General features: G+C 43.3%; 2 protein-coding genes across 2 annotated transcripts in view; both read right to left on the reverse strand.

Moving 5' to 3' along the window:
• Positions 1–254: 254 nt before the first annotated feature.
• Positions 255–10531, reverse strand: ahcy (adenosylhomocysteinase). Its single transcript, XM_079156783.1, has 11 exons — positions 10407–10531; positions 8018–8208; positions 6285–6360; positions 5646–5798; positions 4768–4880; positions 4442–4649; positions 3878–3965; positions 3636–3753; positions 3309–3431; positions 2824–2895; positions 255–1555 (listed from the first exon to the last, which is right to left on the reverse strand). The coding sequence occupies exons 1-11, from the start codon at positions 10432–10434 to the stop codon at positions 1424–1426; spliced, it is 1302 nt and encodes a 433-aa protein (XP_079012909.1). The 5' UTR covers positions 10435–10531; the 3' UTR covers positions 255–1423.
• Positions 10532–15483: 4952 nt separating this feature from the next.
• Positions 15484–22693, reverse strand: part of chmp4ba (charged multivesicular body protein 4Ba) — a 7916-nt gene continuing 706 nt past the window's right edge. Inside the window, exons 2-5 of the mRNA XM_079156951.1 lie at positions 17613–17790; positions 17333–17447; positions 16199–16325; positions 15484–16057 (exon numbers count right to left, since the gene is read on the reverse strand). Coding sequence (XP_079013077.1) covers positions 15993–16057; positions 16199–16325; positions 17333–17447; positions 17613–17790 — 485 coding nt within the window. The 3' untranslated portion in view covers positions 15484–15992. The remainder of the gene's footprint in view (positions 16058–16198; positions 16326–17332; positions 17448–17612; positions 17791–22693) is intronic.

Consider the following 22693-nt stretch of genomic DNA (forward strand, 5'->3'; position numbering starts at 1 on the left):
CAAATAAGTTTGATTTATCGAGGGCGTTTATTCCAACCAGGCGTTTCCACTTTCCACTTCTTTCTGGCCTCGTCTCCAGATCCCAGCAGTCATGACGTGAGCAGCACGTAATCACTGACGGGAACGAGAACGACAGAAAGCAGCAGAAAAGATGTCGTCGTCCTGTGAGGGTACCAGCATGCAATTCTCATGACTAACTGTAAACAGCAGGACTTCACTTGTCAAAAAATAATCCGTTTTCTCACACAACCACAAACAGTCCAGTCACATGTTTTATTTCTTTGTCACACTTGAGTTTGTATCCATCGCTTACAAGCAGCTGAGCGCTGCGTTTCAGGTTTTAACCGTTGAGAACTGACCACCGCTTTAACGCCGCCCTGATGGCTACAGTGAGGAAAGGAAAGAAAACGAGGTGGTGTTTGGCCCTTTAAGTCAAATTAAATAAATCACAATTAAAAAAAAAAAAGAAGAATCAAGCAACAGAAAGAATAAGACTTTTTTTTTTCCTCCTATGAGGCATAAACACGACGTGCTTTGGTGGATCCAGCGTCGCTCCGCTGCACCGATCACCCGGGATGATTAGTAATCACACCGAGCATCTTCCATAAGTGCCAACACGGGGCAGCGGCGATGTCAACATACTGGAACAAGGCCGCTGTACTAAACCGTTTACCTCCATTTATTCAAAAGAAGAAAAAAAAAAAAAAAAACACGTGCTGTGATGAGCCAGAGAGAAGAGCTCAGGTGAAAAAACAAAGCATGAGGAGTTATTTTTATTCCATTAATGGAGAGGGAATGACAAACTTTAAGCGGCCACAGTAGCACTTTGTGTTTCAGAAGAGTTGAGAAAGAAAGGACGGTGGACGACTGAAGGGGTCACACGTGTTGAGAGTAAAACAAGATGGTGGTGAGACAAACTAATGCGTTTTTAGTTGAAATACAAGTTTGGGATGTTTGGACTGGTGTGTCTGAACAAAGAGACGTCTGCATCCTGCTGATGAACTCCTGCATGAAGCTACCGATGAAAGCTTTGGCTCAATGCAGTGGTGCTGCACATGTTAGCTGAGCGATTCAACAACAGCTGTTTGGTAGAATAACTTTGATCTCACTGCAGTAAAGCAGAACAAGGTGTTGGGCTCCACACTTCAGCCATGTCAAGTGACACAGGATGCAACTTGTGGAATACATTTCTTTAGCATTGGATATGAAAAGACTAATTTATAAAAAAAGAGGAAGGAAACAAACACAAACTGTCCCTCAGTATCCCTGAAGAGTTGACATTTGAGAGTCCAAAACCCCCTAAAAACTATGCCCAAAGTGCAACCTGGCAAAGTGCTCCAAACACCGAACCCTGCTCCACCTCAACACCCGACACCGTTCCCGCCAAACCTCCTCCAGCTCCAGCTCCATCTCTTGAGGGCGCTTAGTAGCGATAGTGGTCCGGTTTGAAGGGCCCCTGGACGGGCAGACCCAGGTACTTGGACTGCTTGTCCGTCAGCTTGGTCAGCTTCACCCCCAGTTTATCTAGATGGGCGGCCGCCACCTGCTCATCCAACTGTTGACACAAAGAGAGACGTTCCTGTTAGAAACTGCTCGTTGATCCTTCCTCGTGTTGTAGACTTCATGTCTTCTGATGCCGTTAACGCCGAGTATCTGTACTCAATAACTAGGTCGCTGGAGGGTTTATTGGGAGTGAGGTGGCAAATTATTATTCTCATGATGGAAATTCAGGTTTCTTAAAATCAAATAATAAAAATGTCAGTCACTACCTCCCATAGCCCAAGGATCTGTTCTAAAAGCAGAAGAATTAGCACAGCGTAGAAGCTGGAACATAATTATGTTCGGAATGTGTTTGATAAATGACAATTATGAGCTCAAACAAAAGGTCAAGGTTTGAGAAAAAAAAAAAAAAAAAAAAGGCTAAAATTTGTACTTTACTTTGTTTTTTTTTACCCAAGTCGACACACTCCTGTTTTTTATGAAGATGTTTGACAAAAGCAATTATTCTTCTTCTCAAATTGTATGACTGTGGAGGTGTTACGAGTCATATTTAGAAATCCACAAATCTTTTCTACGCATTGACCAACATGCGATGGATTGGTGGTGGTACACCTGTGTAAGGCGTGTACGGTGAGACAGGACTTCTTTTCTCACGCTCAACATCTCATTGACCCTCCGTTGAACCCCACAAGCGATTAAGCAAACTCTGGAGTGACTAATTCAGCGCATTAATGGATTTATAAAGTGATCCGGTTGTGTCAGAGCGTTCCCTCTTCTGTTACGACAGGAATCATTGTTTGGGTGAATATGAAAGACTTTGCTGCTTTAATTTTGTCAGTTTGTTTTTTTAGGCTTAAGTAAAATACACTTCATGCAAAGATCACTGAAAAACAGATGAGATCATCCCTCCGTTTCTAAAGTCGCTCAGCTTGATCTGGATCTTGAACGTATCCGTTCCAACCTGAAGACATCCAGAGTTCAGCGCTTTCATTAAAGAAGACGAAGACTCTTACCTCCAACAACACCAGCTACATAATGCGTTCAACTTTTCCCTTGGCCTTAGATTCTTATCAGGGATCGAGATCAAATCTGGAACGTGAAGACTGAAACCACCCCCTTCCCCCGGCTAAGTCAAGCTTTCAGCCTCTTTTAATGTCTCCACAAAAGGAAAGCAGAGACCGGCCTGCCTTCTCCAGGATTATAACGCTGTGAATACATATATAAATAATCATTTCATGTTATCCTGCAGACTAGAGGTGGATATTCATCTCTAAGTGACGCGCTGCAGGAAGTGCACGGTGTTATCACAGTGTGACCTCTGACCTTCTTGGGCAAGAAGTAGACTCCGATGGGGTATTTGGCGGTGTTCTCCCACAACTCGATCTGAGCCAGAACCTGAAGGAAAGAGACAAAAACCTTTAATGAAGCAGAGTGGCTGCAGCTATAGTGTCATTATGTTAAACTAAGCTTTACCTATTTAATTCATTAATTTGACTTCCCTCCAATAGCTAGTTAGTGTATATGTCCAGGGCTTTTATTGTGAAAGGTAAGAACCTATGGAGTGGATTTGGTCTGCACTGCCTTTGTCAAGGTAGAAAGAAGCAATAAAGTTTTGCGTCTTAGTTCAGACTATGTGACCTCAGTGTATGTTTTGAATAGGTCGACATAATATTCACGTTATGTGAAATTATTAATGACAAAAATGTGCAAATCAAGCGCACAAAAAACGCCCCGGTGTGTAAAAGCCTTTAAGAGAACTTCAGCGTTTTTACTGCATGTGTGACAGCCATCTGGTCTTCTCAGGGTACCTGATTGGTGAAGGAGTTGCTCATGACGAAGGACGGGTGTCCCATAGCACAGCCCAGGTTGACCAGCCTGCCCTCAGCCAGGATAATGATGTGACGGCCGCTCTTCATACGATAGCGATCGACCTGAGGAGGAGGAGGAGGAGGAGGAGGAGGAGGAGGAGGAGGAGGAGGAGGAGGAGGAGGAGGAGGAGGAGGAGGAGGAGGATTACAGCTTATGCGACGTTCCGGACGAGGGTCGATAATACGGAAGAGAAGAGCTGCCAAACTCTGAAGATGAGCCTCTGAAAGCTTAAAACGTTGCAGTAAAGTCTGTTGGAGTCTTCCTACCTGAGGTTTGATGTTGATCTTCTCCGCAGAGTTCTTGATGAGCCAGCTCATGTCGATCTCACAGTCAAAGTGTCCGATGTTACAAACGATGGCGTCGTCCTTCATGTTCTCAAAGTGACTGAGGAGACAAACACAAAACAATGATTACAGTGATGCTCGTTGGACATTTTCATACAATAAACGTTGAATAAATGACGCATACAAAATGAAAGTATCATTGCAGATCAGTTGGTCCCACTCACTGTCCCAGGATGATGTCCTCACAGCCGGTGGTGGTGACGAAGATGTTTCCTTCCTTAGACGCCTCGTCCATGGTGGTGACCTCGTAACCTACAGAGCACCAGGAGACGGGTTTATGCTAGTGATCACGTCTGTCCGGGTTAAATTGATCCCTGTAAGCGGATGTTTATCATGAGCTTCTTTTTTAAGTGGTGATCAAACGTACGACAGACAGACGTCTCTGAAATCATCAGTGATACGTTTTTAGGATAATGGAGCTTTCCAGTGTAACTATTCTGAGTTCCGGCTACTTGATTTGTAACATGTAGCACATGCTACCATGTGACGTGACTTCGGGGTGTGTTTTATAAAACATGCACAAACTACTAATTGAACATTAATATGATCCTGAACAGAACTCGGCCCTTTTAGGTGGCAACCTGACTGATATAGTTCATTCTCGTTTTGAAAGTAAACCCAATATCCAGTCAACTCATTGGCTTTCTGCACACCAGTGTCCTCCGTCTCTCTCCATGGCATTAAAATACCGTGGTTATTGTTTTGCCATCACCATCACCATCACTTACCCTCCATGGCTGCCTGCAGGGCATTGATGGGGTCGATCTCTGTGACGATGACGCGAGCGCCGAACCCACGCAGAGCCTGGACGCAGCCTTTGCCCACGTCTCCGTAGCCCGCCACCACGGCAACTTTACCGGCAATCATCACGTCCGTGGCTCTCTTGATGCCGTCGATCAGGCTCTCCCTGCAGCCGTACAGGTTGTCGAACTTACTCTGCAGGGTACGGAGAGAGACAGAAAACATCAGTACATATGGTGGATTTAATACACCATTCCTTCATCATCACTGTCCTTCCTCCAATTACAAGGATCCCAAGTTGGAGGCCGCTTACCTTTGTGACGGAGTCGTTGACGTTGATGGCGGGCATTTTCAGCTCGCCCTTCTTCAACATCTTGTAGAGGTTGTGGACGCCTGTGGTCGTCTCCTCTGACACGCCACGGATACCTGAAACACAACGTCAGAACATAATCTCACAAAGTTCACCTGAAGTTTCATCAACATAACAGAACGTATTACACTGTGCATGAAGCAACAGCGAGTTCAATAAGAACTTCTCATGCCAGGCCGGCAAACAGGGATCAGCTTTTGGATGTTAAATTAAAATAAGTTGCCTTACATGTTGAGTAATTAATGTACTTTGCAGTTAATTTGTGTTTAAGATCAAGAATATGTAAACGTGAACACACTCTGCAGCTGTTCAATCGATCTCCACCTTTCAAATGATTCTCACCACACAGCCATCAGACCTTCAGCATTAAACGTTGGCCGATTGATTATTGACAAGAAAAAAGATGAAGAGCATTAGGAACACCAGGAGGACTCGGCTCCAAGTTAAAGAAATAATCTTTGGAAACTTAAATAACTAATATAAGTTACTGCAACATGAAAGCAGTTGCTCTGTGAACCAGCTCGTGTCAGACCTCTGACGCCATCTAGTGTCCAAAACTCTTCCATCCAGCTTAAACATCCACTCCGGCGTTAGAGTGGGAAATCATCACCACCACCCACTGAATTCTGGGACATCTTCGTCAAAATTAGTTTCCCGCAGCAACCATTTAATACCAGAAAATGACCCGAAGATTATGTCTGTTAACGACCGAACTGAGCGGACAGGCGGGAAACCAGACGTCAGGGGACGTTAGTTCAGGTTTCACTGAGCTCACTCACAGGCGGCTCCCTCGTGATGAACCAGTGAGTAAAGAAACCAACCTGCCAGCAGTTTGGGATACTTCTGGTGGACCATGTTGGTGAGGTCTCCTCCGTCGTCCAGGATCATGTTGAGGGGCTGGCCGTCCTTGAAGTACAGAGTCTGCTCGATGCACCACACGTACTCCTCGTCCGTCTCGCCCTTCCACGCATACACTACCCAACAGGGGGACACATGTGCTCATTAGCCTTCTATCAGAGAGTCTGAGTTGTTGGTGAGAGCATCACTCCGAGTGCTCAGGGAGTTGCTGAGTCTCAGTGCAGACTACCACCGGTCTCTCTCTGCCACCTGATGACACAGCGTCAGCACTCGGCTGGGCTGCAACGTCTCACGGGCATCAAGTCATTCAACATCCTGTCTTATTTGACCTTCCTGTAGTTCATATGTTCCCTCACTGAACACACCGATACGTCATAAAGCCCAGCTGTCAGTTAGCTCTCACTAGTCAGGACGATATGGTAATTTAATATCACGGTTATTGTCAATTTAGTTCTTAAAATCTGAACAGACGCGACAAAAACAGGAATCTGCTCACAAAATGATCATCAATCTCTAATTCAAAGTATTTTTTGGTTTATCAGTATCGACTGGTTGAGCTGGTCGTTCTATAACTCAACAGGTCACACGGGTGGAGTTGGTACCTGGAACTCCAGTCTTTGCGATGGCGGAAGCAGCGTGATCCTGAGTGGAGAAGATGTTGCAGCTCGACCACTGAACCTGAGGAGGAAGAGGAGCGTCAGGAAGGAGACGACGTCATTTCACCGACCGGTCACATGAATTAATCTCATTATTATGTAATCTACTAGACTGAAACACCTTCTGGAGGCAGTGAATATGAAGCTATAATCAAAAGCTCATTTGACAAATAGCCATCACTTCAAAACCTCTAGTTCAGTGTATTTACATGAAATTAGTGAACCTGGTTATTCCTGCAGCAACTTGTTTTATAAAGAACGTATAAACTACATTTCTTGGTCATGTTAACACTTTACTGGGTTTCTGAGCGGGTTCTTAAAGGTGAAGCAGTTTGCTTATTTCCTACTAGCAGTCACCCCTCAAGGGGCATTAAGTCAGTTGTAAAATGCAATAATATAACTTATAATTTATTGTAACATCCTAAAAACCCAGTATTTTACCCTTAAAAACATTAGATATTTTAATCAAGTCTTAAGTGCTTTGCCCAGTTTAATGAAGCTAAACAAAATGACCAGCGGGCAGAAGAGGATGCGTGTTCAAAGTGTTATTCATCGTCATCATAAACGATCAAACTCACTGCCCTCACTGAACTAACAAGACATGAAAGAGCTGCCAGTGCTTTGTGAACTCTGCTGCCATCTAGTGTTCAAAACTCCACTGCAGCTGGAAAGAAAGCGTCACATGGAAATGTTGAAACATGTAGAAGTGGGTTTAATAGTCAGTTTTGTACCAATAAACTAAATACTACTGGAACGGAAAAGTCAAGCTGAATTTAAAGTTGACTTTTTAGAATATAAATAAAAAACAAGAACCACCAACAGAAAAGGTCGTATGGATGGAAAGTAGATCCCCACCAAAGGGAGAAAGAGAAGTCTAGTCTACTAGGGGGGAAAGCTGAGGTCGTCATTTATTCTGCTGGTTCCTGCAGGATGAAACCAGTCCTGGTCAGATAAAAACCAACATGAGAACACAACACACCGGCCTTGAGACAGAGAGAGAAAATACCAGACTCACTGAAACAGTTTGTTCAAACAAATGGATCAATAAACTCGTGCTCTCTCTCAGGAACTGCTGCTGTAGTGCACTTTAGCAAGGCAGAAACTCAGCGGTCACACTGAGCGGGTTAAGAGTAAACCAAGTTGCTCTCTTCTCTGGTGACGCTTATTTGAACGTTGCACCTTCATGCAACAACAGCTCATTTATTCAGAAGCGTTGTCGGCTTTTAAATATGTAATAAATCTATTGGCCTGTAACTCACAATCTGTTTACGAAGCTTCATATGAATGAATGAATAAACCGTAAAGACTAACTGACAATCTTGAAGTGTTACGTCTCCTGGAAAACTTTAACTAAACTTGAAAATGTACAACTAAAAGTCAGAAAACAAAGTCCACGCTCACCGCAGTGCAAGATCAAATACGACGGGACTCTCAAAGAGGAAAGGAGAGTTTATTTTAGAATCGGTGCAACTCTTCTCTCCTCGCTATTGAAATATCACAACTGCACCAAATCACAGCATCTGGAGAACTTTCATATTGTGTGTGTGTGCAGGGGGATTTATTCAAATCTAAATATTCTTTTGCCTTTGAAAACACCAGTTTGTGACTTGTGCCTCTTCTCTGGACAGATGACCAGTGGACACTCTCTTGATTATTAACGTGCAGCCGGTAAACCTCACCTCAGCTCCGAGGGCGGTGAGGGTCTCGATGAGCACGGCGGTCTGCAGGGTCATGTGGAGGCAGCCGGCGATGCGGGCGCCCTTCAGCGGCTTGGACTTACTGTACATCTCCCTCATCTTCATCAGACCGGGCATCTCATTCTCCGCAATGTCGATGGCCTTGCGCCCCCATTCGGCCAGGCTGATGTCAGCTAGGAGAGGAGGGGGGGGGGGGGGGGGGGGGGGGGACAGCAGGATGTTAAAACTTAAAAAAAATACCATTTCAATGTCTGATACACATGAACATAGCGGTGTCCGTTAACCATGCTGTGTTGCTGTACTGGAGAAAAAAAAAACCCACAGCTGCATGTCCTCTACACAGTCACTCCTTTCATTTCCAGACAGCTGCTGGTGCTTCATATGCACCAACAGCTTTTTTTAGAAGGCGGCGCAACTATGCTTTAGAGATATTGCGCTTAAAATGAGAATATAATCAAATTAGTCTTTATATACCTACTGAAAGCATTAGCTACAGAAATGTTTGGGCCCCTCTCTTGAACATGTCAGAACAAGAGGTGATGCATTGCAAGTAACTTACTTAAAAGCAAGTGTCAAGCCACAGGACTTAGCATGGACAGCAAAAAACGTGGACCTGTTCCCATTTTCACTTCTTGTTTCTTTAGCAGCACGTTGTCCTCACAATGCTTTGTACAAAGTGATCATGTCCTCTAAAGCTAAAACATTCTACTGCAAAACAAACAGGCTGCAGGCTAAACACCAGGCGAAATGTAATTTGATAAAAACACGATATCATCATGATACAACAGAAAGCATCCAGACGCAACAGGAAGGTAAGCTGCACTTTTCTACAACGCTGCAGGCAAACCGGGATGCAGGATGGAAGTCCCAAAGTACAAGTTCACCACCACAGAGAGGCTGAAGCCTGTGCAAACACACCTCCGCACCCAACCGGCACTGGCCTGAATGACCAGCCAGAGACCGGATTAGGAACACAGGTTCACACCCGAGGTCAAAAAGAAGGGACTAAACTAAAAACCACCACAATCAGCTGAGTTAGCTGCTGCCTTCACATGTGAATCATTGTGTGGTACATGAGCAGGGCACCAATAAAGGCATTACAGGCATTGTGGTTCAAATCCCATCTAAAGCCTGCATTGTTTAGCACATGTATCCCACCAGGTGCACACGTCCTCATGACCCGACCTTTGTGTCAACAGTTCAGACTGGTCATTTGAAAAAGAACAAAGCCGGGCCTAAATTAAAGTGAATATGTTTGCGGCGTTCAAACGAGGCATTAAATGTTGAGTACATGATAATTGCATCCATTAACATGTCAGGACTCGACAGGCCGTCTGAGAGAAACTGACACTTGAATGCACGTTGATTGTGGAGAATGTTGGGACTTTGCCCTCCAGCTATCTTGCAAAACACAGTCTGCTTCTAACCAGCTGCTTCCCAGCAGGCCAGCTAGTTCGGTTAACGAACTAGTTATTTAAATAAACATCTTCCGTTTCACATGCATACCCAGACATTTCCCACTGAATGCAGTTTGTTCTTCATTTCTAACCGCTTTTTAATTCCTAAATGCAACGCCTGCATTTATGTTCTGCTTATTTTTCCCTTTGAACGTCTCCCTCTACTTTTAAGCCTCATTTCTTTCCCGAATTAATACATTTCAAAACAACTTTTAATCGAAAAGCACGAGGCCTTCAAAGCTGCAACAAAAAGAGCACCACGTGTAGTCCCAGCATTACTACGGTACAGCAAGCTGGGTACAATGCTGCTCAGACTGTCTGCTCCCGTCAATCATGTACAAAACTGGCGGCGAGGCGCAAGGCATCACGGGAAATGTAGTTTGCAAACACAGTTCGAGCGTAAGAGAGTGAAGCTTCCCGGCTCCACTAATAAACTACAATATCCAGAAGGCCGTGGACGTCGTCTCTGTTCAGAGAAGCCCATGCTCTCGGTGCTTGTACTGCTGTTACATGTCGATTCATTCTCAAGATTTAAGCAAACTCTGCGAACTGCGAGTATCGAAACGAGGACATTTACAAGCCAGAAACAAAAAAATGACTAACGGAACAACGAATATGCGAAACACTTGAACGACAATAACAACGCCATACAATTTACGACATGCTAGCAAGTTGACGTTAGCATTAACGACGCAATGCAAGTGCTAGCATTATAACTTAAACAGTGCAATTGGCAACAAATCCCGTCAAAAATCGAATTATTGCACGATTAGCTCCGGCTGCTAGAAGAGCCGTTACCCAACACGCACATTACCATAAACTTCCCAGCATGCTAGCTAACAAACCGTTAACCCTACTTGCCCCCGAAACATATCTTGTAATAGCGGTTGAAATAATACATTTTGTACACATACCAACTTTGTAGTTAAGTTTATCAGACATGGTTGTTCTCTGTTGTTTTGTTTCGGGCAGGTTGAGTACAGCGGCAGACTAGCCGACAGACAGAGGCAGAAGAGGGAGGGACAGACACATGACGGCTCTCTTTTTATTGTCGAGGCCCCACATTCAAACTCGGTTACACGACGGGGCGTGTTCAAATTCGGATCTACTCCGGATTCCTATTGGCTGCGGCAGCTCCCGCCCCGCGTGTGAGTGATTTGATTGGATAACGGTTGATGCGGGACAGCCAGCCAATGATAGCTTCAGGTGCATTGTGGGGGCGTGAGTTTTTAGAACAAGTTTAGTCTGGACCCAATGGTGTGGACCTTGGTTTTTCTCACCCCCATTTGGCAAATAAGTTAAATTATAACTCTACAATGCTATCATATTCTTTTTTCAGTAGTACTGGGGTTGACTTATAATGTACTGTAGGTTACACAAACACATTTTACACAAACACATACTGTAAAGTTCTAACTTGTACCAACATGAATGTTGTCCTGCAAGTTCTTGTGCAACGGAACTGGGCAATGGGTCACCATAACATAATGTAAGGTATTTGCTCTGCAGTGGTGAAAGAAATGTTCAGATCCTTTAAAGTACTACTACTAAACAATGAAAATAATCCACTACACGTAAAAGTAGGCCTACTGCATTAAAAACCATCCTTAAGTAAAAGTATGTGAGTATTATCAGCAAAATGTACTTAAAGTATGAAATGGCAGAAAGTGTTTTACTATTGTATTCAATGTTTTTGGATTCATACTACTGCATTAATGTGTATGTTACATTGTACTTATGTATGTCTGAGTAATGCATCATATTCTCTGAGATCATCATATGTTTTTTGTAGTTTAGTTAAGAAGTAGGAGGATTTTCTCCTCACAAAAAGGACACTTCTACATGGTTTTCACTGGACGGGAAGGGTACGAATAACTGTAATCTGAAAGATAGAACTACAGCTGTCAGACAAATGTAGAGGAGTTAAAAAGTACAATATTTGTCTCTGATGTAGTGGAGTTGAAGTATAAAGTAGCATAAACTAGAAATGATGAAGTACCTTGAATTTGTACTTAAGTCTAGTACTTGAATAAATGTACCACTGGCATTAGGGAAATGCACGACTGAATTACAAAAGTGACAATCTGGCATTATAACCTCATCTTGTGGCTCTAACATTTTATTTTAAACACTGTAATTATTTTTAGCTTACGCTGACACAACGTGCAGTCAGACACATGAGGCATTCAGATGAAATGGACCCAGCCAATGTGTCATGTAAGCAAACACAATGTAGCCGAGTATCTGCCTTTTGCTTCTGCAGTTTAATAAAGGTATAGTCGGAGAATGTTGTGGAAAATGTTCCCGTACTAGAAGACGATTAGTGGCTATTTGTCGGGCTTTATGTGCTGTACAAGCAGGAGAGGCAGCTGGACAACTGAGCAGGCCAGAGGAAAGCCAGTGGAGCCAGTCGATAACGTTTAGCCAGAGCGGATACAATCAAGACACACGGTCTGGTTACGGAGCCAAGTATCTGCTCTTTGCTTCGGAAACTGTAAAATTGAAATGCACATTGTTGCCCAAACGCAACTAACTCGCCCCAAACAGATATTGATAATGGGTAAAATGAAGTAAAACATGCACAATCAGACCAAGTATCCTATGAGAGATACCAGTCTGGCCTGAACATGGCTAAGAAACTAAAAGGCCAAAAATTACAAGGCAATAAAATACCTATATATAAGGCAATATAATACGACAAAGATAAACATTTAAACGATATATAATATCAGTGTATGTACTAAAAATAGCCGTTGCCCCACCTGAACTCTGACCCCGGCCTTTGCCCCAGAACCTCCTCCACCCCGGACCTTGTTACTGAGGGTAACGGTCCTCACACACTGACGCTCTTTTCAACAATATTCAGAAGCTTTTACATTCTGTGACTCATTTTTTCAGAAGTAAATAACATTGTTTTCACGCCACTATATTTACCGTCAAATGCACAAAAAAACTGCAGAAATATAAACTAACATTATTATTTTGTATTATGTTAAGATACTGCAAACAAGTGACTTTACTCAAGTTAACATCAGAATGAAGGGCTTGTGTTTATTGTGAGTTTTCTTTTTAAGCAAATAATTTTTCTTTCTACACACAAGTTAAGTGCATTTCAACCCCAATGAATACTTTAACCGGTGGATTGTATCCTAAAATGAGTATAAGAGATGACTGACTGATGTGATGTAAAAAGACACATTTCCTCGTTCGGTTTACTTGTGTTCTCTGGTTTTACTCGTTTGGTTTGGGAGGACGTCACCGATATGAGATAGGGCCATTTCACAAACAGCCTGCGGCAGATTAAAAACCTCTTTTAAAGTAAATGTTCTACATTATGTACGGTACTAATCACCTGCTAAATGATGCCATTTCTGAGCAGCCAACCCGGTCCTGAAAATGAGCATATATGGATGGAAAATGCAGCGACTGAGCCTAGAAATACCAGGAGTGGAAGCCTTCAGTTGAAAGGGGCTGAACTCAGCACACTAAATATACTTCAGCTAATTTAAGAGCCCGTTTTAAGCGGCCTTGCTGAGGACCACAGCGGACCGTCACCCCATCGGTCTCAAGTGTCGCTGGTTTGAGTTTAAACTGTAGTTCAACACTCTGGTGACAATGTTATACCGAGTTCACCTTCTTCCAGCCTCTACAATTAGATTATTTTCAATGGGAATAACGCTTTTCCTTGTAAATATACATTTTTTTTAAACAGTAGGATTATTCTTATTTTTTCCTTTATAACTTTATTATTAAGTAGATTATGAATGCAGTCAGTAATACAGCTGCTAGTGTAAACCACAGGTGGAACGGCGTTGTTGTTACTGCATCCAAACTGTGTGAAAATGAAGCGTTCTCATGAGTATAATAAGGGAGCGTTAAATGAATACCTACAATGTAAAATATGCCAATTTGCACACTATAATAAAGACTTTCATTCCTAAATTACACACACAACAAAACTATATATTTTGGTTGTCAGGTTACAATGAGCACCAGCATTAATCTTAATGATAAAAACAGGTAGTGTGATCCCAAAACTAAGAAGATAGATCACCACTCACTCTTTATCTCCACATGGCTAAGAGCTGTTTGCTGCTTTATTAATGTTCAGAATGTCGTGCATTGCTCCTTTAAACCTCCTGCGTTTAAAGGTACAGAAGGTCATGAGTCTTCAACTGCAATATACCTCCTCTCAATGTTTGAAGTTATCCCTTTGTTTATGCCATTTCTTTCCCTTCCTCTGAAACATTTAGGTGCTTTCGATGACTCATATTATTGATGACTTCAAAAAGTACGTGGGGGGAAAAGTTCTATAGAAACAACTGGATGAATATCTTTCAATTTACTGTATAATTGATACATATCAACGGGTTTCAGAGCTCTGAAATGTACCTTCAGTTACCTAAAGGGGACACATCAATAAAAACACTCACCTTTTCGGCGCTTGGGCACATACTGTATATCTGGGTATCTGGGTATCTGAAATGTGACTCAACAAGTCAATCAGATTTGGACTTCCTTATGTCACATGCAGGCTCTTTACAAGGCATGAAGGGGAAACTTATTTTGTGAATGAACAGACACAACAGGGCCGATACTCGCACCAAACCCCAACTTTATTAAGATGAACGGCACACAACCTGGATCACAGAGCAACATGGCGTCTTTGTGCAGCTCTGAGAAGAACCGGCTACAGGTCGTGTTTCTGTGATAGAACACGAGTGATATTTGAGGTAAAACAGAAAAGGACGAAGAAAAACAAACTATTGGCATATGCAAGTTTCTTTTCAACAGTTTGTCGTGAAATATCAGGACTGGGGTCGACCCGCTCGCAACTACGGTGACTTTGCATTATAAAAATGAGCACAAATCTCTACTTCACTTCATTCTTTTATTTAAAGATTTACAGTCTCAACCCCTCGGTTTGATTCCGGACCGACCCCAATCCGTCCAAAGCGTAGCCGTGTCTGCTGACAGGAGGACAGGAAGTGAAGCTCGCAGCCATAAGTAATGAGCAGAAGTCCGATCGCGAAAGACAAACACGGAGCCAACACGTCTCGTGTTCAGAATCTGTTTTGCACTTACAGGAGAAGTGAAGAGCAAAGTGAAAAGAAATCCAGCTCAGCATCTCAAGAGGTCACTGTGTCAAAAGGCTGGGAAAAGAAACACCCCCACACACACACACACACACACACACACACTCACACATTATCAATCAATCAATTATTATTCAACCAATGTAGGATTTTCTCAGAGTACATCGCTGTTAAACCAGACGGACAAGGCGCTGGAGGTGTCAGGCACGTTGCTATTTTGAACTGAGGAACGAGGTGTCGTAATGTGCCCTCTGGCAGCCATATTGGAAGTTCATATTGGGTCACAAAAACAAAAAACAAAAGGCCGGGAGTCAGTGAGCCTAGGTATCAAGTAGGATAGGCTTACCGAAGTCAGAAAATTAAATAGTAGAGAAGATAAGACGCATTCTTTGTTTAGGATTTAGCGAGGCTAAACGGCAAGTCGACAAAGCTCGTTCTGAAATGTGGGTGAATCTGGCGAAGCGCTGTAAACCATCGACGGGGCCAAATTTGAATGTTGTGTTTACAAACCACGACCTAAGCATCCTACTCATTGTGCCTTTAAACAGCCACATGGTGCCACTGTAACGTTCTGGGATGGTTTCTATTAACAACACTTCTCTCGCATTGAATTTTAGGAATTTAACGGATTAGATCCAGAGAGCCTCGTGGGTGACCGAGACAGAACTATGGCTGACGGAGGGATCACACACCCGGGGGTCTCCCTTTACGAGATGTCGACAGCGATATTTCAATGAGAAAGTCCAACATTTCACTATTCATCTTTTTTTTTTCAGCAGACATGGTTGTAGCGCAGACGATGAGTCGTCATCGTCCTTGTAGAAGAGCAAAGAGACGACAACGCAGGAAGCAGAAAAAATGGCTGAATCAAGTTGTCTATCTGCCCCCCCCCCCCCCCCCCACTACATACATCTGTGTATTCTTCACATTCCTCCCAGAAAAAAAAAAGCCTCGTCCTGTTCCTCCACACACCCTCCCCTAGAAGTATGCACTTGCACTCTCCTGCCCAGGGGGGCGCGTTCATGTACTCTTTTTCCTAAAAGAAAAAAGACAGATTTACTCAACCACAGGCTGTTCGGATGCGCGACGTTTGCTTTGCGTACTCTCTGCCCTTTAGAGGCGTGCACAGCTGGAGCGAAAGAGATTCGTACCGTGACATTAATCAGTGGAGAAGAGCCTGGGTTCATTTCGTTTTGTTTTTTAAAGTCAGTGAATATGTGCACAAGTGCATACTTTAGTGTTGGGGGTATGGGTAGATATCGTAGGCTTTAAAGACGGAGCAGCATGCTAGCAGCCAGCTCAGCAGCCCAGAGTCCCTGTCTCGGTTCCAGATGTCTGGGAGCAGCCTGGTAGCACAGAGACACACAGGAGAGGGGCACCAGCTAGCTAGCAGGGCGAGCTAGCTTAGGTAGCCGCCCAGGCCTCGAGGTCCGCCATGTCGTCCTCGTCTTCTTCCTCCTTCTTCTTGGCTAAAGAATAAAAAAAACAGAGGAACAATCAGAAATAAAACACATTTATTCACGTTTTTGTGTTTTCTGATGGCGTGCCGCATGGTGTTGTTTGTGTGTGACTTGAATAGATTTTATTTTTATTTAGGCAACATATTATACCTGGTCTAGATGGTAGTGACGTAGATGGCACGCTGGGGAGAGGAACGTCCTCTGTTCCTTGGATTTCCAGAAGATTTTTGTCCAGCTCTTCCTGTTCCAGGTCCTCCAGCTCAGCCATAAGCTCATCCTGAACACACACACACACACACACACACACACACACACACACACACACACACACACACACACACACACACACACACACACACACACACACACACACACACACACACACACACACACACACACACACACACACACACTTAAGTAATCAATGAATTTAGCGTTTTCTCCATTTTATTCTAATGCCAGCAGCTGCATCTGATAATGTTATGGAGACATTGATTGCGTCATGTGATGCAATTGGGCCCTAAAAGACTTATTCCTATAGACATATATTGGGAAAAAGAGGTCTGTAAATCAGCAGATCATTTTTTTTTTTAAATCAACTTCCCAATACGAACACTTGAATAGCCCTCATTTAAATCAATAGGCACTAAAAAGTTGTAAAATGATGAAGTTAAGCAGAGACCGAGCAGCTGGAGGCGGGGTTAAAGGAAACGGCCAGTACCCTTGCTCTATGGGCCTCACGGATGCGGCGAGATTTGGGTAATTTTAAACCCGGGAAGGGGAAAAGAGGTTTTTGCCGTCGCGCTCCACTGAGCAACTTTCACAGGAATGAACGGGGGCCCCGCCTCCAACGCTGTAACTCAGCTCTCTTTACACATCCATGCTGCATTCTGTTTATTAATTATTCATGATTTTCAAAAGCCACAACCACACGCAATATTCAAGTCCAGTAAATCCACTTGCATGTCCTCATTTTTGCCACTCAAGTAGATAAATATTACAGCACATCTACGGTAAGAAGGCGTCTTCTCTAGTTACCAAACTACGACCAATGAATGGATGCAAATGGGACATGCAGAGGTCCTGGTATTGATACTGGAGTCTGTGTGTGCTTGTTTGGTGAGTGCGCAAAGATGTTTGCAGCTGTGAGGTTTATTACCACAAACTTCCTTCATCAGAGACTATAAACCCCCAGCAGCAGGGCAGAGCCACGGAAGATGAATTCAGACTCTTGGTTCTACCGATTACTACGCAGTGAAGGATTCCTGATTTCTACGTTCTCACCTCGTCAAACTCATCCCCGAAACCGATCGGTCTTGAAATGACATCTGAGATTTCTTGGGCCACTTCCTGTTGTTCTGTGATGTCGGCCATCAGATCGTCTACTTTGTCTATGTCCCTGTGAGACAGGAGGACACAAGGAGAGAGAGAGAGAGGACATGAACATGTCTCAATGTAAACCACGTGACATTTGGACCGAAAGTACGAAGAGTATTAAGAGTTATACCTCCGCAGCGACTAAACAAATGGAACCTGCAACAATGTTTCTAAATGCCTCTCTTACATGTTTTCGTGTGCGGCCTTCATGGCCTTGGCGGCGTAGCCCATGTTCTTGAGCACTTCTGTGTTGGTGTTGGCGTTCTCTAGCGCCTCCCTCTGGAACTCGATGGTGGACAACGTCCCGTCGATCTGAGCCAGCTGCTTCTCGTAGCGCTTTTTCCTTTTCAAGGCCTGCAGAGCCGCTGGACAGGAAGACAAAAGAGCGAGACGAAGTTAGTGAAGGAGACGACTGCTGCTCCTTATTGGACTCTGTCTTGTTTTTGTAAATCCCTGCTGATGTTGTCACCATAAAGCCAACCAGTGGGAGTTACTTTTAAGAAGGCCTGGTTTCTTCAAGATGTGGAGATTGCAATTAAAAGTGTGAGACAGAGAGAAACAAACACTGTGACCAGTGGACCTTTGGTACAGTTTTCCTTGTGCGAGTGTGTGAGAGAAGTGTTTGTCTCTAATGGAGCACGACTGGTAATCTGAGAAAATCCCGTCTGAGCCGAATCTCTGCAGGCAGACGCAATATGCTTCAGTCAGGCTTGTTTTTTAGGTTTGTATCCTCACAACAAAACCCATCAAGCACACAGACATCTGGTCTCACCTAGATAATAAATATATAATATAAGAAGGGAACATTCAAAGGTCCAAGCTCCTCAAATGCTTTTATTATTTGATGACATTAAACTGAATATATTTTGGTTTTACTGTCAGTTTACACTCTTTTCACAATATTCTGACAATAAATACACTAAAACGGTTAACTGGAATTTCTGCAATGTTAACTTAAACTAGCAAACAAACAAAACTAACTGATGCCAGCTAACATTCTGTCATGCACTAATATATTACTTCACAATTTTACATGTACTGTATATTCTACATTTAGCAGTTCAGTATCTCTCTGTGAACTTTGCCCGTTTGTTTTGGTGCTCGTCTTCCTCCGTATCGGTTTAAAAAGACAGGAACAATTATCTAAACCACAACAGGGAATTCCCCGGAGACCTAGAGCTGCTGAGTCATTATGTGAGGAGAGGGAGGAGGGTGAGGGGGTGAGGGGGTGAGGAGGGTGAGGAAGGAGCAGCTGGATTACAGCTTCATTTTAGAATCACGATCAGAAGATGAGATAGTAGTAATATACGGTTTTTAAAATGATCAAAGATCAGATCTCCACTTGCTGTCGCACTCTTGAGCAGCAACAGGTAACTGAAATGATTCAGTTGGAGGCTTGTTAGTTGTGCACATTTCATGTTTTTATATTAATTTACTTATATACAAATATGCACAGCTATGAGCTTTGTTGCAGCCACAGCGACGCTTCTCCTTGTCAGGACCGGTGTCACGCAAATGTAGAGTTTTAGGAACACGGGTAAGAGTGTTTAGGCTCGGTTTTCTTTTTGGCAAAAGTCTCTTTATAACTGGGTCATTCTTAACCCCTTAAACTGAAAAAGGCCACCAGGATTCCTGTTTAACGAGGCGGTTTGTGAAAGGTGGTTTCTGTAAGTTAGCAGTTATTTTAGACAGAAAATATCTCTGCAAACTAATAGATGGATGACCGTAACATTTAGTGCATACTGTATGTTCATAGTACCCAGAGCATGAACCCGAGTGACTCTCACTGAGTTTATTATTTGTGGTCTTCAGTACGTACACATTCAGGTCTCCCACAGGAGGAGTTGTTATAACGTTGGAGATCCTTCGGTTTTCTCTTCTCATTTAAAAAAAGTGAAATAGTTACTCGCAACTGGTCAAGAGCTTTTAAATCATTTGAAATTGCAAAGACGAATATGAATCTGACCCGACATCTGTTCCCGGCTGATTTAAATACATAAACAACCCCCCCACACCCCACACCCCACACCCCACACACACACACACACACACACACACACACACACACACACACACACACACACACACACACACACACACACACACACACACACACACACCTTTATCAACCTACAGTATGTGGTTGGTCTGGTCCACCAGGAGCCAGACAGCAGCTGAAAGTTCCAGTTTCATCAGATTATACGAGCACCCGGCCCTATTCCTGGACCGATAACATCTTTATGCAACATTACACAAATCATTATTGGATTATCTTGGTCGCAGAGCTTCCATTCAGACCGCCCCCTTCAATTTCAGGTCCCTTTGGCTCTGTGACCCTTTGCTTTCTCTGCTGTCCTGCTCTCAACAACCTCAGAGGCATTTTACAGCAGCGACCGTCTCTAAGTGTAAAGTCCACTTCCTACTCAACTGAAGTGGAAGACACGTCACTATATCAGCTGCTGTTACACAAGCATATTCTCACCATGACGTCATTCTTCAGTTCTTTTCGTGATTGCTTTTAACTCTCGGAGGAACAACTCAAGTGGAAAATGTTCAATCAAAAAGGGCCTCATTAAAACACCTGCTGTCAAACACGGAGGACGAGAAGTACAGTAAAATACCAAGAGGTTAAAGCAGAGAGAGCCATCATGCAAAACGCTGTTATCATGGCAGGTTTGCTTTGAGGAATTTATGAATTATGTTGAAAGTCAGGATCAGAGTTGGAGGCTTGTGCATGACGTAATGAAGACCAGCTGTAACTGAGCTCACAGAGCTCTGAGTGTTTAGTGTCGAGGCTTTTTCCTAGAGAGGATTTTGTGGTTGCATCACAGTTCTCCCAGCAGGCGATCTGGCTGTATGTGAACAGGGTGTGTCACGTCTTATCTTCCTGCCAAATATATTGTGCTAAACGCTATTATCACAACGGTTTCCTCTCTTGAAATACTTCAACTAGAGCTGATTAATGGTAGAACTACTTCACACCGTGTTTGCCTTGGATTCTATCCAACCTAACAAATAGTGAACTGTATGATGCAATGTTCTACAAAAGTACAAACAAGAATATTAAAATACCACAAACTGAAGCCGGTCGGCGGCTAAAAGTCGAGCCAGTGTGTTTTTGTACACGTTTAAATGGATAAAATATTTCTTAAAATGGGTAGAATGTGTGTAAATGCACTAAGCAAACAAAAGAAACGTGTTAATGGTCTCGTTCTCCTCTGATAGTCAGGTGACGCTGGTGGTGTGTCCCTGAAAAAGCTGAAATAAAAGCAGGAGCGTGGTCAGAACAGAAGCAGGAAGAACGCCGTGTGTGATTCTGAGGAAACCAGTTTCCTCTTTGTCGTGAAATATCTGCAGGGCATACTTGAGGCGGCTGATGAGACCGGCGTGGCGAGACATGTACACGATAGCTACGGTAGAACAGTTTGCAGGTCCCGCTTTGGTGCCTCTGTTTGATCAACGGTGCTCACGTGTAAATTATTAAAATAAAACCGCTAATGAAGACAGGAGCTCTGTGCTGTGTTCCCAACCCGCTTTACAAAGTACGGTAGTCAGAATATATACAGGAATTGTTAGCATAGTATTGAGCAGAACCAGAATACTGGCACATCTCTCTATGCAAGTTATTTAATAATCTGTAACAACCAGACCGGGAACTGACAACTGCATGCTGAACATGTATTGAGTAACATTTTCAATGAATGCAAACGGCCTGAGAGGGTGGACCGTTGCTGACTGCAGGTTACACTAAAAACACTCTGGAGTTAAAACAGAGGAAGCGTCGCCTCAGTCAAACTGAACAAACTGGCTAAGTCACTAGCCGGCTAGCATGTTTAGCAGAGACGCTGGTGTTCATGTTCACAGAAAGCTAAAGAGGCCACGCATCCATCCATCCTGCCTCAGCATGCGTAGGCTGGGTGTACATGATGTGCTGCTCCCCAGACCCCCACGGGGTTAACCGGTGTTAGATCTGACAATTGGTTCAATAAGAACCGGTTAAAAACTAACCAGGACCAGATTCATTTGGTCATAATGGCCCCAGAGTCAGCTAATGCGAAGATGCCAAAACCTAGTGCACATTTGATCTGTGGATGTGCAAAGATAGAGAATTATGTTTCTTCACTTTTACTTTTATTTTAACCAAATGGAGCCACAAACTATCCACTGACTAAGAGAATCTGCGTGTTTCAGATCCTTTTATCACATTTGAGTTGGTCACTGCATCGCACATTGCAACACGCTCAAGCACACCTTCCAAGTGGAATAACCACTAGCTCGTACCATATAGCATTGTGCTAATTCTATTGTTTCCCTCTCAAGTGTTGAGGTCGAGGAGCCAGTTATTGCTATTATTGTAACTTTCCAGAGTTGGTTCCTAAGAAGAGCAACATGTTTGTGAAGTTGTCCGAGTGTCGGAGTGGTTCCTCTTCTAGATAAATAGTGCCGTGAATGAGCTCAGGCCTCGTCACAGCCTTCACAAACACAATAAAGAACATGTTGACGCAATAACCTGATTGTAGTCTGTCGTTGAAACTGATCAGTCAGTAACTTGTAGGCCATCCTGGCCTCTCCCAGTGACTGATTCTATCCTTCGGTCCTGAGATGACGTCATTTTGACATTTTATCGGGTATATAAATAAATAAAAAATGGAAGGCAGTCGGTGCTGCCCACCATCTTTGTTTGTCGAGTCACTACTGGGAAAGGGAGACCATTACTGGATTCTTGAAATACGTACAACACAGCTTTAAAAAAGGTCAAACGGGGGTTCTTCTTCTTCTTTCACCAAAACTACTGAGAAACTGCACTGTCACTCGACTATATTCGTAATACATACATGAGATCCACAATCCACAGCTCAGCTAGTGTAGACAGAAGTAGCAGTAGTACAAATACAACATGAAGAAACAGAAACGACAACAATTGAGTATGAACATGTCATATTATTCACACATTAAACATGATTTGATTATTTTACCTGGAATGTTACGTAAACCACAGTTTAAAACTTGTGTTTAATATTAGCTGGCTGTCATTAAATCAGTGAACTTCAAACACGTTGGAGTTAGTTACACTTAACATTACAAAAGTTAAGTGAATGTGACAATAAAGCAAAGTTTGTAGGTTAAGAACTCTTGTTTTTAGCTGCTTTATTGTTTGAAATGTGAATGTCTGGTGGTTTTATTCTACAGCAGGAGCACTAACTGTGCTGTCCTTCGTGCAGCTTTCTTTAAATCCCTTTTAAAGGGTAGAAGACTAATATAACATGC

The sequence above is a fragment of the Pholis gunnellus genome, assembly GCF_910591455.1.
Source record: "Pholis gunnellus genome assembly, chromosome: 3".
In the NCBI taxonomy this organism is placed as follows: domain Eukaryota; kingdom Metazoa; phylum Chordata; class Actinopteri; order Perciformes; family Pholidae; genus Pholis; species Pholis gunnellus.